The following is a 16173-nucleotide window of genomic DNA, read 5'->3' as shown; positions in this document are numbered from 1 at the left end:
CCTCAAAATATGGCCGCTTCTAGAATCTAGACTAGATGGCCCGGGATTCCGGCCCAACCCATGTCTGTGAATTCATCATGGTCAGGGAAACTGCCAACTTCCCTACGAGTATGAAATGAAAGCCCGCTAAGTTTTGCCAGGGTAGCAAAGAGCGCAATAGCCCAAACAACTATATAACATGACAGATAACTGTACTGTGTAATCTCAAAAAAACAAGACGTTACAGGGTACAAAAGGTACATCTTCAGATCATCAGCAGTGAACTGCGCAATACAAGGCTGACATGGCCTGAGACAAGACACAAAGAACCATCGTTTTGACTTCGGTTCAATACAGCAAACTCATGAAGAGACAACATGACAGTGTAATGGATTCAACAAAAGATCGCTCAGGAAATCTACACTAACAACATCGACAAGGGAAAATAAACTCTTGAGAAAAGCAGGGTGTGCCAGTACAGTCGGATTGGCGCATATATAAGCAATCAACCAACTCCAAGCAGAGCAAACATAACAACATCAATAGAAGGTACTGCTGCGTACATTCATACAGGTCACAATTACAATCAATTGAACGAACAATAGAGAACAACTCACCTAAACTCATCCGAACCTAGACCCACAATTCGATGATTACCTAGAGGACAACACGCGAGAACAACCTTCTACGGCGATGTGTCCGAGCAAATCATTTACAAGCAACGGATCCCTTAACCTTTGGCTAGTGACACATCAAGATGAGCCATTGTACTACCGCCACGAGATGCCCCCAACCGCGAGTCATTGATCCTCCTGTAGGGGTAGTTACCAACTGGTGGACTATGTGCCCCAGAAGCTAACCGACGCAGCTGCAGCAGTGTAACAATGCCAATAGCAAAAGCTGCACCGTTCCCTAACGCACCACCCAGATTTTTTATACTGAAGCTGCTCCCGGCTATAGCAAGGCTAGAAGAGACCATCCGCGCAAAGAAATTTGGACGTTTTGCCATGTCATTGGAACTGTCAGCACACTTCTCAGGCTTGTTTACTGATAGAGAAGGCCAAACATCCTGGTAGGCATTGCGGACAAAGTCAGATGCCTCATCTATGACATCGTGATTGTTGCCATGGTGCTCTTTTAGTCTGATTGCAAGCATGATGCGACTTTGCTCCAACCTTGCTAAGGCAAAATCTCGTTCAGCTTGTTGCTGCGACTGCACAGCCTGTGAAACAGCACAATGCTTGGTTATAACTGAAATTAGAGTATCAATCAAGATATGTCGTTACGATAGCCCTGGAAATACTGACAAGCGTGCTTAACTTAGATGATCATGATGATTGCATCCACAAATATTAAAATGTAACATATAAGATAATAAAGAAAAGTTTGTTGGTAGAACTCGGAAGTTTGTATTTCAGAAAAAAGATAGAAACATCTAATATTTGATATCAAAAACTGCAGTTCAAATTGCTAAGATAACTTAATGATGAATGAGATTGAGTACAAGGAGTGACTTACACATACTGACATACAACCATAAACAACAGGAACACATCAAAAATTAGAGACACCAATATATGAAGATTGAGGGTGAGGAGTCCCTTTATCAACATTCATATGTCATGCGAACTATCATATTTGATAGACTGTAGAAGATAACTGACTACGGGCTTTAATACTTTCAATCAAATTGCTAGATAGCTGATAACCAACTCCAGGCTTTAAGCATTCCAATCAGACTACTAGGTCGGAGTAGCTCATAACCAACTCCAGGTTTTAGGAACTTCAGTCAGATTACAAGATAGCTTCCTTATCTGCCCCCTAGATACCCGAAGCGAATCAACTACACTCTGGCATAACACAACCAGAGTAGAGACTTTTTTTTTTGAAAAGATATAGTAAAGACTTTTGTTCATAATCATCATGTGCATAACCCGATCCCAGTGAGTTTACGCTCCCAAGTCCCAAATCATATGAATGCCCACTGGCCTCAAACCACCCAATATGACACATGAACTTACACCACTTGTAATTCCACGCACGTTGTTTAACAAGGCGTGGCTAAAAGATGTAATACAAAGTTTCAAAATGTTCACAATTCAGACAAGATGCACAGCTACCTATTTGTGAGAAATAAACTGCCCAACTACTTGCAGATCTGACTGCTTGCAATTCGTCAACGGTAATTTCACTCTGAAATAATGCAAAGTTGGCACCACAATTGACTATATGCAGTAGCATTCTTAACAGTCGTCACACTGTATCCGACCATGGCTTGGATACACGGGCATTTCCAGAATCCTGATTCAAACTTCCTCCACTAGAAAAATTGCTCACTCCGGAAAACACGCACGAGAACAAATTCGCAGATCGCTGATCACTCGCGTAAATTACAGATCACACGGAGGGCCTAGGAAGTGGGGAAGCCAGGAGACTCACGAGGAAGCACTCGAACTGGTCCTCGAGGTCCTCGAGCGCGGCGCGGATGGCGTGGAGGCTCCTGGCCTCCTCGGCCAAGGCTGCCAGCGCCGCCGCCTCGTCGCCGCCGCCGACCGCGGCGAGGCCCCCTCCCTTGACGTAGACGAGGCCGTCCGGCCTGTCACCCGCGGCGGCGCGGTGGCGGACGGCGCGCAGGAAGTGGGCGCGGGAGAGGGCGTGGATGGCGTCGCTGACCTTGTCGTGGAGGTCCCAGATGGTCTCCAGCACGGCCTCCACCTCCTCGGGCCCCATCCGAACCCTAGACCCAGAAGGTTCTAGAACATCCGGGGAGAGGCGAGAGGGGGTGGGCGGCTGCGGCGGCGGCGGAGGAGGCTGGCGGTCGCCGTGGAGGTTTTCGGAACCGTGGAGGTTTGCGGCGCGGTCTTCAGGTTGCTTTCGTGGCGGCAGCGCCTTGTTTCTAGTCGGGTAACTCCGCGGGTTACTGACTTACTGTTACCTCAGGTTGAAAATGTCAGCTCAGCTAACCACCGAGTCCACGCTAGTAATCCTGCCAGTTCGCAATCCGAAAAAAAAAAGTTCTACCAATTCAAATAGGAAAAAGAAATCTACCAATTCTAACAGTTGCTCGTACTTGAAAAAAAAAATATTTGAGTCTTTCTAGCTCTCTTTATTTTGGAGGTTGGTTCTTTCCAAAGTGTTTAATGAATGAACATCTTTGTTGGATTGAAATGCCTACGAGAGGTCACCACTCACCTATCTTTCTCTAGAACGCTTTAGGCCTCCAAATATGATCACTAATGTTTTGCGGAATAATAATAAAAGTAAATTGCACCCACCATGTAACAACTTTTCATGTGGGTGCAAATTGGTCCAACAACTTGTAAAATACTCAATTTAGTGCAATAACTTGACAGGTGGGTGCAGATCGGTCCAACAACTTGCAAAATGCCCAACTTAATGCAATAACTTGGCAATTAGGTGCATTCACACTCCAAACATTACACGGCAATGTAACTAACGCAAAGTCTCAATAAAGAGTATATTCATGTTAGGACAAATTATTTAGTATTATTTGACCATTAATTTTTGTGCTGTGCCTGCGTGGCAATGTATTTGGCCAGGATAAAAATCCTCATTATTTAGAAATTAATGTTATGTCTTTACATTAAATATTTTTGTATAGTGATTTCATTTTAATTAAAACTATTTAATTTGATATTCAATACTGAAAAATTCACACTCACTGTTTCCGATATGTTTGATTATATGCACTTTTAAACTAAAAAAGTCAATATATTGATACAAACTATTAATACCTTTTAGGAGGTTGGTTCATATATTTTTAAAGCCTCATATATTCATTAGAAAGGAAAAATGAGCTAAATCAACAGAAACAAACATGAGCATTGTTGAATACATGAGCAGAAGCGCAGAAGAAACCTAAGGTTTCAGAGTCTCTCTTATCAAATACAGTGTTTGAGTGATGCTAATGGTGTAATTCTAAAATTTGTTTGCATTTGAACTAATAAAAAATTGTGCATAGTTGAAAAGTAACAACAGGATCACCATAAATAATTTTCATTTATAAAATTTAAAAAATTTTAACGTTCATCTACTTTGCTTAATATGTTGTTGTAATGGTGGTTAAATAATATAATAATTTTAATAAAACAATAATTAAATTATTCTGAAAATAAAACTATTGGTGTCCATTGCGACCCAAAAATCTACTGTCAATAATACGTTCCGACGTGAATATACTCTTTATTGTGACTTGACGTTAGCAAATATATTGTCGTGTAATGTTTGGAGTGTGAATGCATCAATTTACCAAGTTATTGCACTAAAATAAGTATTTTCTAAGTTGTTGGATCGATCTGCACCCAGCTATCAAGTTATTGTACTAAATTGAGCACTTTACAAGTTGTTGTACCAATTTGCACCCACTTGCCAAGTTGTTGTATAATTAGTGTAATTTACTCTAATAATAAAAACCAAAAGTTTAAAGCAAACTAAAAAAACTAGCAGAGCATGACTGGAGGAGAGAAATGGTTTACGAGTACTTTTTAGATAATTTCTTCCATCAGGATTAATTGTAGCTAAGTCGTGGCTACTAACGATACAGTCCATATCTCTAGAAGATCCGTCCTGCCCTACGGAAAAGCCCACGGCCGCTCCACACCGCCAGGGCTCGGTCCCCTCTCCTTCTTCTCCTCTGGTGTGTCTGCCGGAGACGAGAAGGGGAGGGGACCATTCTTTTCTTTTTCCTCTAGTTTTATAGTGTTTTAGTGTTTGCTAAATAAATTTTTGATGAAATCATATGATTTTCGGCTGGATTTGTGTGATCTGCGATGACTTCGGTGATTACCACGACGACGAGATCGTCATTACAAACATCGATTTCATCGGCAGACAGCCAATTTGTGGCCATTATCTGTAGGGGGAGGGGGCCTTCTGGGTGGGAGCCCCTTACGAAGACAATGACTCCGGGTCATCGATCTCATCGTCGGTGGTCGCAGAGAGGAAATCAAATTTTGAAGGTGATAAATCTGCATCCTATGTTATACCCGATAATGCAACCGCCGATATTCTTTCAGCGATTTAGATGCGTTTTGGATTGGTTTCGAAGCGTTGGATCTTGCGGCATGTCCAATGTTTTGGGATTGGTAATTGGATTTGGCATAACGACTGTATTTTGGCTTCGACATTTGATGAAAGTCATTGGGGAAGAAAACGATCGAAGAATCTGGGTAGAATATTATGTATTTTGTATTTTAGATTTTTTCATATGTAATTTGGGGATGTACTTTGTCAAAATTTAATATAAGTCCCTTTCCTTCGCAAAAAGTCGTGGCTACCAAGGAGACCGGAGCGAAAGTCGTGTGACTCTCATTTTGTTAACGTATTTCGGCCTGGCCCAGCAGAGCATGACTGGAGAGAAACCAGCGCGGCGGAAAGGCCAAGCCACAAGCCAGAGCGAAAGCCCATATGTATAAGGCTAGTCCGGCCCAGATTGGAAGATTGCGTTCAAGCCCAGCCCGGATGGGCCAGGCGCACCGAGAGTCCGAGAGCTTTCCAGTTCTGCATTCCATCCAACGGCCGCCGCTGGTTTTCTTTCTTCTCGCCCAAGCCGCCGCCGGCGCTCGCGCCCTGTAAAAACACCGGAGCACGGGAGCACCACGCCTAGGCAGCAGCGGCGCGGCAATCCCTCACCAGAACCCACCCCTCTCCGCTCTCCCCACAGCGTCGGTCGGCTGTCCGGATCGGCATGGAGAAGACGACGCCGACGCCGCAGCCGGTCTGCGCGCTGGAGTCGCTGGCGCTGCTCAACTGCGTGGCCGCGGTCCCCTACGACCGCGACAGGTGCCTCGCCCTCGTCGACGCCCTCCGCGACTGCATCACACAGAAGGTGCTGCTCTTCTCGCTTCCTCCTCCCTTTTCCTGAAATAATTGTCCTCTTCTCTATTTTCTTTTAAGTTTCTTCTTGGAAGACTATTTTCGGCAATATACCTGAGAACGTGCTTGAAAATTACAATGTGAGCAAGCAAACTTTCCGTATTCGACGGAATGCTTACAATCTAGGGCCTATTTGGAAGAGAATGATTGGTATAGGAAGTGTCAAGAATTAGTTCAATTTCGTCCTGAATCCTGGGATTCTGTATCCACAGAATCACTGTTAGTATAGAGTGTGGGCAAGTATGGACGCAATGCTAATGATTGCAGTGAATGCACTCTAGGAATAACAAGTAGTAAATTACTAACTTTCTGACCCGAACAATCTTTCTTGTTTAATTCCAACTTGGTTTCACCTTGGCATGATAGCTAAGAGTTTGAGAAGTGTTTTTCTCTGTAGAACTATTTAAATGTCTCCATATCACCATCTGCAGGCGTGTATTGTTGTTTTCGGTCTGCTATAGTTAGAGCTTGGACTATGCTCCCTCCGTCCCAAAAAAACAAGTCATCCTAGAAATTCTAGGACAAATTAACAAAAAGGTAAAATGATCATGTTTGCCCATCTTTATTACCCATATTTGGCACTAATTGATTCTTGCATGCACATGTACTTTCTAAATAGGGTAAGATGACTTGTTTTTTTGGAGAAATTTTGAATCAGAGTGATTTGTTTTTTGGGGACGGAGGGAGTATTAAGCAACTTTTCTGAATAAACCTTTCATGTATTAACTTTTCTTCTGGTATTACAAATTTACAAGTCAACTTTGTTGATCAAATAATCTTACAAAGAGTGGTCAAGTTCCATTCCAAGCAAAGCGAGCATTCTCAAAGGCTAATTGAAGCTTTAGATGATCATCATCCCTTGTCCAAGGAAGGCATTTTTTACGTTATACATGAGATGTTTACAGATTTTTGCGTAATGAATGCATATGATCTATGGTTGGATTGTGGAGGTCAAGTTTGGTAAAGCTAGTCAAAGGTAGGTTAAATGTGCATTGCCAGAAGAGGCCAAGTCACTTATATCTACTTAGTTCATAGTTCTTGCGTTACCCCCATTGGAATAGCAATATATAGCACAGAATAGTGCCCAGGATCTTCTCAGAGTTTATTATGATGTGTGGTAATTGCTGAAGGTGGTTGATTAGAGTGTTATATGATGAATGATGATGTCCTCGGCATGTATGCTTTCTTGTTATTTTCCCCGATGATCATGTTGATTTACTAAAGCGAAATGTAGCTGGAGCCTCCAGATATATTCTTATTCCTTTTATTTTAGGAATTTTGTCTGAAAAAATATGCAAATACCTAATGCAATTTTAGCTGGAGTAGCATTGCAAAGATTATACTTTTTTTTCTCTTCTGTTATCTGCTTTGTTACTCCTCCAGTTCAATGAAATACCGACTCCTATAATCTCAGGTTTTCTTAGTTTTTTTTGGTTTCTTTGTATTCATTCTGATTTGCAAAGCTGGCTGTCCTTGCTGTTCTTATAAGATGCCCCCTGATGATGAGCTTCTTAATATTCTTCCTCTGTCTCCTTTGTTTAAATGCAGAGAGTAAAGAAGTTTTCTCTTGCCGAGCCAAGCTCCAGCACCAGCACCAGCACTGAAGCTCCAAAGAGCGATCCGAAGCTCTGAAGAAATACTAGCGAAGAACGTTTTCGATGGCGATGACGTGCTTGATACGATTACGGATGTAACCGCAGCGTTAGGTCTGTCAATTATTTTGTGGAACCCATGTAGAAGACCACTTTAGACTACATCTGTCAGATGTTGGTCGAACTGTGCCATGTTGGCACGATTCTAGCAGAGTAAGACCGATGTAATGCCCATGGGTTGGCCCTTATCCCGTTGCAATAAGAAGTGCATCCGCAGCTGTCGATGATTCGGTTTCAGCATAGCGTCTGAATTTCACAGGCAGAGGTGTCTCATCCGTCTCCCTGCTGTGTTATGTTGCTTGGATTAGTGAAAGCATTGTCTGCCTGTCTGTCTATGGTGATGGGTAGAGGCTAGCTGCCTTGCTGATCTCTGTCTGTTCAGGCTCCATTCAAAGCAAAGTCATCTCGTTAACCTCGGGCTCAGGTTTGTCTGACTGATTTCGTGAGCATTACGTTGACTTTGCCTCCCTGCCCCCATTGCAGACCTTCTGTCTCTCACCGGCGCAGCGGCGATACACGCAGGCAGGGCAGCGAAGCACACGTCGCAGGTGGCGTGGCGCGTCAGGGGATGGCGCACTAGTCGCTTCTTTTCCTTGGAAAGTGCACGCGAGGAGAGGAGCCGAGCCGAGCCGAGCCACGTCCACCTGCTGTGCTCAGGCGCCCAGCTCTTCTTCCCTTTCTTTCCTTCCCTCCCTCCCTCCTCGCGAATTCCTCCGCGGCCGCGCGATTTCTGCTCCCTTCCTTCACCTCCCTCCGCAGCTAAATTACGGTTCCGCCCCTGCTCCCGCACCGTCTCCGCGGCCATGGACCAAGCCTCGGGCTCGGGGCCCCCTCCGCCGCCGCCGCCCCCGCCCGCGGCCGAGAGAGACATGGGCTTCGCCGAGCGCTCCCTCGCGGCGGCCGGCGCGGCCGTTGTGTCCGCCGTCCTCGTCAACCCCCTCGACGTCGCCAAGGTGCGTACCGTCGTCTGGTCTGGTGCCGCCGCAGGCCCCGCTCTCTCTCTCACCCGCGTACCTCGGGCGCCCGTGGTTGCGACTTGCGTTGCGTGGATTCTGTAAACCGCCGCAGCGTTAAGCGTAGTCGACCAATCGTGTCGAGTTCATCGCTCAATTTGTGAATTGGGACGTGCTGTCGAGAGATCGTCACTCCTAGGGCTTGGAATGTGTAGGGATGTTTTTTTTTTGTGTGATTGTGTTGATCCGGTCCCCATTTTGTCTTGCAGACGAGGTTGCAAGCGCAAGCTGCTGGAGTTGTATATAATCCTGTAAGCACCCACTTCTCATCCACACATAGTGGTTTCGCAATTCGATGGATGAAAAACTTCTTTTTTCAAGGATGGGGATGGATGAAACTGTAATGCCAAAATGGCAAAATTTCCATCTCGCGCCTTACTTTGAAAAAAAAAGGTGGAAAAACTTCTTAAAGTACTTTAGGAAATCAAACTATACAGGTAGTTTGTAATTATAAATTGGTTCTTCAGTTTCCTATCAGATTCTAGTAGTTCAACATATTTTTTTCATGTGTTTTCCAGAAAAATCATCTGTCAGGTGAACTGTGCACTTGCAAAATATTTATTTTCTCTAAAATACATTGCTCAGATATGGTCAGATTTTAGGTGCTATCCATCATGCAGCACTGGTGGGATCAATGGTTTTGGCCCATCTTGCAGCCCTGAGTGCTTTCAGTACAGGGGAACTATGGACGTGTTCTCTAAAGTCACTAGACAGGCAAGTGCTTGTTGAGCATCTCTCTTCATTGTGGTTTCCTCTTTTCTATAAATCATCTGTTGTAATGATTCATAAACAATCTGCAGGAAGGATTATTCAGATTATGGAGAGGTACTGGTGCAAGCCTAGCATTGGCTGTGCCAACGGTAAATCCTTTCAGCTGATCATTGTTTATAGTGTACCCTGCACTATCAATCTACTATATAACTACATGCAGAATAAGGCATATAGATCTACTTAGCTATAAACATATTTTTCAGTATTCATATGTGCTTCCAGTAGACAAGCCTTAATTTTGTTTTCTTTTCTCTTTGCTCCTTCAGGTTGGAATATATCTACCTTCTTATGATTTATTGCGCAATTGGATTGAAGAATACTCAGATCATAATTGTCCAAAACTAAGACCATATGCTCCTCTCATTTCTGGCACTATTGCACGATCGCTGGCATGCATAACTTGTTCGCCTATTGAATTAGCCAGGACACGTATGCAGGTCAGCATCTTGAACTTTTATGCAAGGTTATGTATTTGCATTTAAATCAAAATGACACCGCAAAGAAAAGAACTCAAACCTTCAGTTGAGCGTACTCTGCTTATAATATGACTTGGACTGTCGAACATTTACTTCCTGGGCTCTATGGATAGTTCGGAGGCGAAATTGGACTTGTTCCTTAAACAAAAACTTCAAAAGTATCTGGTTGCAACATATTGCTACCTCCATTTTTTACACAAACATTTTCCTTGTTTTCTAATATAGGCCTTTAAAGAATCTAATGCTGGAGGGAAACCCCCTGGAATGTGGAAGACTTTGCTTGGTGTGCTTTCATCGAGACAAAGCATTAGTAGCCTTGAAAACTGTACGTACTATGCTACTTCACTCTTTTAAGCTTGCAATTGACAAAGCATAAATTTGTATTGTCATAGATTTCAAGACACTCAACAATTTTTCACAACTTCTGAACCATATTATCTGCAATGTTTGAACAAATGACATATGAATCTTGGAATTGCAGAATTATGTTCTCATTTTGTTCTGAATACTAAACTATGTACTTGGAAATTGAAAATAGTTCGGGGATACCACCTCCTATGGACTGGTCTAGGAGCACAACTAGCACGTGATGTCCCCTTCTCAGCTATATGTTGGACAGTTCTTGAACCAGTAAGATACTGCTTAACTGATGCTTTCCATGTCATACTTTGGCTTAAAAGAAAGTTTCAATTTAATAAGACCTGTTGAGACAACCTTGTCTTTTTTTCATCTTCCAAATGCTTCTTGTGCAGACTAGAAGACACTTGACAGGATTAGTTGGTGACAAAAGCAATGCGGCAGTTATATTGGGGGCAAACTTTTCTGCAGGATTTATTGCTGGGGTTATTTCCGCTGGTGCTACCTGCCCTCTTGATGTTGCCAAGACACGCAGACAAATAGAGGCAAGTGTGGGGCTTTAAGCTAGTTTCTTTTTACATTTTCTTGAAAAGATTCAACCTTTAAGTTTTTCTTGGACTTGGAATCAGGTAGTGACAATAACTAATGACTCCCTGAATTCTGCTTTCTCCTGACAGAAGGATCCTGAAAGGTTATTAAACATGAACACAAGGCGCATATTACTTGAGGTTTGGAGGTACTCATCTAACTTTCTCTTTTAGCAGTGATACCAATTGTCACCTATCTATGTTGGCCTCATCTTGGCTGGTTCTGGTTTGTGGTACAAAAGCAAAGATTTTGCATCTGTCCCAGTCCTTAATCAAAGGGAAAACCCTTGTATGTTGTGTTCCAATTCCAAAGTAAGCTTCACTTGGGTTCATTCACTGTATAAGATGAACAAGAGTCTGTTTATAATAGAAAATTGATGACTACGATCTTGGTTGTCAAATCACATTCGGAATGCAAGATGCTACTGTTACTACCTCTGTATTATTTCTTTTGGTACAAAGCTGAATATGTTGAAATCCTTTCTGTCATTGTCATCACTGTAAATCTCCAGTCTGGAGCATGATTTCTTTACAATCAAGTGCAAATAACACTTTGGTAGTAACACTTGTTGCAGGAAGGAAGGTATCAACGGTCTGTTCAGGGGTGCAGGCCCTCGTATGGGACGCGCAGGGCCTTCGGTGGGCATTGTTGTCTCCTCTTACGAGGTTGTGAAGCACATCTTGCACAGAAAACATGCAGAGCTATGACAGCTGAAGCTGAAGCTCTTGACATACAATTCCTTTCTTGTTCACCTACAGTCATACTCATACACGCGAACTAGATCGCACTGTGTACTCTGTTAAATACTCGAGAATTTGTTTCACGAATGCCTGATTTCCTGCTCAGGAAGAAGAGGTAGGAATGTTGCCCTTCTAATAAAGGGGCAGAATGCCCAAAATGTTTCCCATTTTATTAGTATACATGCCTCTCCACCTGTGTACCCCTTTTTTTTTGCGGGTATATATGTACCCATTGCCATGCGGTTCAGCACATTTCACGATCAGCACGGCCAATCAAAATGCTACTCCAATCTGTGTCCAATGCGAGTATACAACCACGAACGCAAGTGTAGTTGATCAACGATGCGTCGTCTGTAGTACTGTCTGTAGTACTGTCCAATTCCACAACGCAAGACCGACACTACACTGCTGAATCAATTCAGCTCCAGCAGAAAATGACAGTCGGCTAAAGATAGAGAGATGGTCTTCTTAAGCTTTGTAAACTTTTTCCTCGAAAAACAAAAGCTTTGGAAACTTGGGAAAAGAGCTGTTGAGCAGACCTATCATCTATCCTTGATACTCGGGTTTCAGAGTGCAACCTATTTTTGATTCTTACAACGCTGGGCAAGTCCTATAGTATAAATGAAGTACGTCATACAAGGACATACTCCTATGATCACAACTAAATAGAAAAAAGATACTCATTCCTGCCATGTCCTTGATTTATTTTTCAGTGTGGAAGAGTTTCCCTTGTTTCAGATCCAAGCTGTAAGAGTTGGGAACCACGCTGTATATAGAAACGCTGACGACGATCAGCCTGGGTTTACTAAACAATGTATGTTTCAATAGACAGTATCATCATATAAACATTACAACACAAATATATAGTCCAAGGCACATGCCGGCCAGATAAGCAAATTGTAGTAGCCCAAAATAGCAGTTTGCAGACATCAGGTATCAGGTACACGAGTACAAGGATAAAAAGCAGAAGGAAACACGACTTTGACGAAATGCTGCCTCAAAAATTACATCAGTTTTAGTATTGCTTCCAAGATTCCAGTGGAACAAAGTTATAATATCTTAATGCGAGAATGATTACAAGATGTCATCTTAAGTTTCATTCATCTATCTTAATAGTTAATACAAAACTGGTTACAAAAATGTTTTCCTCAACGCCTCTTTCTTCTGCCTCCCTTCTGTTTTCCCTTCCCCTTGTGATTGCCCTTTCTCATCTTTGGCTCCGGCGCATCCCTGCCTGATGGTTTTGGTGCCGACAGAAGATGCTTCACGTCAAGTATACCATTCTTGAAGTGTCCTTCCGTGGCCCTGAGAACTCGGTCCTCTGGCCTGGTCTTCTGAGCTTTGCTATTCTTGTCTCGCTTCCTAAAAATCCCAAGTAGCTTTTCCTGCATAGAAATCTCAAGTTTCACTACTTGTGTACGACCAAAATAAAAAGTGCAACAGGTAAGCAGTAGAATACCTCTTCAATTTTCTTCAACTCCCTTTTCTTCTGATTCTTAAGAGCTGGCTTCGCTACACTTAATGGTGTGCGGTGTTTCTTAACGGCCTATTGCGGATAACATAAACACTGAGATAATGAAGAAGTTTCGAGGCAAAATGCCTGGAGGTAAAGAAAAAGAGAGATTACCTTTCCACCCAATTCGACCACTTTACGGTTCTCGATTTTCTTCCGTTCCTTAAATGAAGATGCTCCTAAAAATGAAGCATCAGATGAATGATTGTACATCAGTAAATCCTTGAGATCTAAATTTAAGTATTTATGGAAGAGATAAAACCACATAAACTGAAATCAAAACAAGAAACAGCATTCTCTTCTTTCCTCCAGAATGAAAAGGAACATCAAATCTGGTGCCATGGCACCAGCACTCAAAACTGAAAAGGATTACACGAACAAGTTGGAGTCCTTCAAAACCAGATAATAGGAGGAAAAATATGCACTGATGCAGCAATTTTTTTTTAGTTTACAGGCACATGTGGTCACACAAACAGTCATATTCTTCAACAAAAGACTGTAGTTTAGTGCCAACTCCAGAATAAGCTGCTAGATGACTCACCCAATCTAGGTTTGAGAAAAATAGACAGCAAATTAATTTAGATGCACTAGTTTGCTGCTTCAGGGTTTCCTTGAGCAGTGCAACAGTTTGGTTTACAAATTCTTGCCACCGTAATCTAACATAGTTGGGAAGGCATGCTATTGCTATCCAAACATTAGATGACAGGATGGTATAAACAAGATATGAGTAAGAAACATGACAATATCTGTGTATGTGGTATAAACAGTTATAGAGTAATTACCAAAGAGCTCAACATCTTTCAACAGCTTCCCAATATCAATGTCAGGCTCATCATCAGATGTATCCGCAGATTTCTCCAAAACTGGCTTCCGATACATATCCGAGAGACTCGATCCCTAGAGAGAAGTGAATATTAGGATGCTGAACGTGGAGGAATTGCAGAACCAATAAAACAAGGATATTTCAGAGAGAAGGCACGAGAGACAAACCATGAAGCTGCGCCACTCATTGCTGGCCGACGGTGCCCCAGGGCGCCGGGGTTTCCGGGTGCTGGAAGCCGATGGGTCGAAGACCACCTCAGCCGGCGCATTGACTGGCGTCGGCTTCGGCCTCCCCTTCACCATTCTCTCGTCCAGTGGCGGACCTAGAAATTGAAACTAAGGTAGTCCTGACAAAAAAAATTCAAAGTGCAATCCGGTATACTCTAATAGCACTTCGGCAACAATACGATATATAATGATCAAATTTACAATAGCATAAGTAAAAATGTCCCATAATGCATTCAATTCAACTAATTGATTCAGAACTCGAATAATTTACAATATAAATAATTGCAACATCAATAAGAAATTACATAAATAGAAGATTACAATACTAATATAGCCTAATGCTTTTGTGTTACGGTTCCTCATGGCTATGAAAGTGTGAATTATGTCACCCTCACTTATAATAGAGAAAAATTCACGGTAAATAAAAATGGCCAAACAATCATTCAATAACTCATCACACATGCAATTACTCGTTTGATTCTTCACTAGATTCAACCTAGAAAATACTCTTTCCACAGTTGCAGATGCCACGGGTAGAATCAATGCCAATTTAAGGATCAAGAACACCCTGCCATAAAGATCATGTTTCTTTGTTGCAACAAACTTAATAGACAGCTCACTAAGTGAGTTTAGGCCTTGGAATCTATCATCCTCTCCCACATCATCAAAATAGAGAAATGTTTCTATTGAGTGAGATTGAGATGAAATCACAGAATAATTGTCTCGTAGAATACAGGAATAGAGTACTGACCGCTAGCTAGCTGTTTCTGAAAAAATCGGGCTGGACAGCTAGCTGCTGCAGCCGCGCGCAGGACGGTCGGGGCGGCCGCGCGGGAGCGCGGGAGGCGGCTGGCGCAGGTGCGCCGGGTTTTTCGCGGCTGCCGGCCGGCGGGTGGCGCGCGCGCCGTGCTTTCCCAGCAGACACTGCCCAGCAGGGAAACAGGCAGCAGGGGCCGCGGGCGGGCAGGCGTCAGGCAGCAACTGGCCGGCGGCGCGACTGCTGGAGGCGGCCCCCGGTGCCGGCGGCGCCCTCGGGAAAGCAGGGCGTGGGGACGGTAGGGGAGAATAGGACAGACACCGAGATTGGAAGACGGGAGAACTTTGGGCTGAGGCAGTAGATTGTTGGGCTAGGGTTGATTGTAGGACTACTTATTAAGTTTAGGTCTTAAGAGCAACTCCAACGGAAAGACTAAATTTGAGCCCCTATATTGCTTTTAGGAGCCAGCCTATAAAAATTTAGGGGCTTCAAACTCCAGCAGGGTGACTAAATTTAGATGGCCTCCAGTTCTAAGGACTCTGGACCAAAATTTAGTGGCCTCCCCAAAATGGGGGCTCGTATAGGGGCCCGATTGGAGATGTTTTTTCTATTGGGAGACTAAAACAAGAGATAGAGTCTCATTTAAGGGCCCGGCTGGAGTTGCTCTAATTTCTAAAAGCATCTCTAACAGTTTGGCAAATTAATTCTCTATAATTATTTTTTTTCAAAAATAAAAAATAGGTCAACAGTTTACTATCTTTCTTGCCATCTTTTGTCAACTTGACAAATGCAGCTGTTCCACGCGCAAATATGCGCGCGCTGGCTACTGTCGCGCAAATTATCTGCTGCTTCTACCGATTGAACGTACTAGTAGAAGATTACACTACTGCTGATCCATTACACACTCGTATATTTATTTAAAAAATATATTTGATTGAACTCTCGGGGCATGACTCCTGGCCGGCGGTAGAGGGATCGACGACAATTTGAAGCTTCTCTAGACGGTTGGGAAGAGATCTGGATGGAGAAGAGGGCTGGAACGGAGGAAGAGATTGTCGGCTAGGAGAAAGGGATCGCGTGTGAAAGAATGACGCGGCGGCGGCGGCGACAACTTCACGCGGAGAAGAACACTTCGCGTGAAGCAACAGAAACCAATCGGGATAAGTCTTGTGGGCCTTTTTTTTCATTTTGCAAGTCCAAAATAGCAAACTATTAAAGAGGGACTGTTGTTTTACTTAACATATAGTTTTGGGAATTGGAAAATCACAAAAATTGTCAAGTAGAATTTGACAACCTCTTGGAGATGCTGCGCTAAAAATATTTTGGGCAGTTCGGAGCCTACTCACACTGCCATTGGATCCGCCACTGCTCTCGTCCTTCTT

At 43.2% G+C, this 16173-nt stretch overlaps 4 protein-coding genes across 9 annotated transcripts; 2 read left to right on the top strand and 2 right to left on the bottom strand.

Annotated features, from left to right (window-relative positions):
- Positions 1-417: 417 nt before the first annotated feature.
- LOC120676123 (plastid division protein PDV1-like) lies at positions 418-2852 on the bottom strand. The gene is made up of 2 exons (XM_039957347.1): positions 2419-2852; positions 418-1201 (listed from the first exon to the last, which is right to left on the bottom strand). Exons 1-2 carry the CDS (start codon positions 2707-2709, stop codon positions 710-712), a joined length of 783 nt encoding a protein of 260 aa, XP_039813281.1. The 5' UTR covers positions 2710-2852; the 3' UTR covers positions 418-709.
- Positions 2853-5500: 2648 nt separating this feature from the next.
- LOC120673846 lies at positions 5501-7763 on the top strand. Its single transcript, XM_039954882.1, has 2 exons — positions 5501-5827; positions 7423-7763. The coding sequence occupies exons 1-2, from the start codon at positions 5687-5689 to the stop codon at positions 7504-7506; spliced, it is 225 nt and encodes a 74-aa protein (XP_039810816.1). The 5' UTR covers positions 5501-5686; the 3' UTR covers positions 7507-7763.
- Positions 7764-8189: 426 nt separating this feature from the next.
- Positions 8190-11649, top strand: LOC120673845 (mitochondrial carrier protein MTM1-like). Of its 5 annotated transcripts, none has more exons than XM_039954877.1 (10): positions 8190-8479; positions 8749-8790; positions 9125-9253; positions 9340-9399; positions 9577-9747; positions 10012-10111; positions 10325-10416; positions 10539-10688; positions 10824-10879; positions 11291-11649. In XM_039954877.1, the coding sequence occupies exons 1-10, from the start codon at positions 8330-8332 to the stop codon at positions 11436-11438; spliced, it is 1098 nt and encodes a 365-aa protein (XP_039810811.1). In that variant the 5' UTR covers positions 8190-8329; the 3' UTR covers positions 11439-11649. The 5 variants fall into 5 exon arrangements, with proteins under 5 accessions (XP_039810811.1, XP_039810813.1, XP_039810810.1 ...); XM_039954879.1 differs by having other exon boundaries at positions 8191-8479; positions 11306-11649; XM_039954876.1 differs by having other exon boundaries at positions 8191-8479; positions 10821-10879.
- A 779-nt stretch (positions 11650-12428) lies between these two features.
- Positions 12429-15154, bottom strand: LOC120675626. 2 transcript variants are annotated; one of them, XM_039956828.1, is made up of 6 exons: positions 14786-15154; positions 13975-14129; positions 13767-13881; positions 13099-13163; positions 12931-13017; positions 12429-12856 (listed from the first exon to the last, which is right to left on the bottom strand). In XM_039956828.1, exons 2-6 carry the CDS (start codon positions 14107-14109, stop codon positions 12620-12622), a joined length of 639 nt encoding a protein of 212 aa, XP_039812762.1. In that variant the 5' UTR covers positions 14110-14129; positions 14786-15154; the 3' UTR covers positions 12429-12619. The 2 variants fall into 2 exon arrangements, with proteins under 2 accessions (XP_039812762.1, XP_039812763.1); XM_039956829.1 differs by having other exon boundaries at positions 13975-14153; positions 14786-15146.
- Positions 15155-16173: the final 1019 nt, after the last annotated feature.

The sequence above is a fragment of the Panicum virgatum genome, chromosome 5N (assembly GCF_016808335.1).
Source record: "Panicum virgatum strain AP13 chromosome 5N, P.virgatum_v5, whole genome shotgun sequence".
Lineage (NCBI taxonomy): Eukaryota > Viridiplantae > Streptophyta > Magnoliopsida > Poales > Poaceae > Panicum > Panicum virgatum.
The sequence above is the reverse complement of the archived record's forward strand: the minus strand, read 5'-3'. Positions and strand labels throughout refer to the sequence as shown.

Coding starts and splice junctions, on each gene's coding strand:
- LOC120676123 (XM_039957347.1), bottom strand. CDS start 2,709: ATGGGGCCCGAGGAGGTGGAGGCCGTGCTGGAGACCATCTGGGACCTC. Junction 1,202..2,418: donor ACCAGTTCGAGTGCTTCCTC/GTGAGTCTCCTG, acceptor GCTGTTTCACAG/GCTGTGCAGTCGCAGCAACA.
- LOC120673846 (XM_039954882.1), top strand. CDS start 5,687: ATGGAGAAGACGACGCCGACGCCGCAGCCGGTCTGCGCGCTGGAGTCG. Junction 5,828..7,422: donor GCGACTGCATCACACAGAAG/GTGCTGCTCTTC, acceptor GTTTAAATGCAG/AGAGTAAAGAAGTTTTCTCT.
- LOC120673845 (XM_039954876.1), top strand. CDS start 8,330: ATGGACCAAGCCTCGGGCTCGGGGCCCCCTCCGCCGCCGCCGCCCCCG. Junction 10,417..10,538: donor GTTGGACAGTTCTTGAACCA/GTAAGATACTGC, acceptor CTTCTTGTGCAG/ACTAGAAGACACTTGACAGG. Junction 10,880..11,290: donor ATATTACTTGAGGTTTGGAG/GTACTCATCTAA, acceptor ACACTTTGGTAG/TAACACTTGTTGCAGGAAGG.
- LOC120675626 (XM_039956828.1), bottom strand. CDS start 14,109: ATGGTGAAGGGGAGGCCGAAGCCGACGCCAGTCAATGCGCCGGCTGAG. Junction 13,882..13,974: donor ATGAGTGGCGCAGCTTCATG/GTTTGTCTCTCG, acceptor ACTTCTCTCTAG/GGATCGAGTCTCTCGGATAT. Junction 13,164..13,766: donor GAAAGATGTTGAGCTCTTTG/GTAATTACTCTA, acceptor CTTCATTTTTAG/GAGCATCTTCATTTAAGGAA.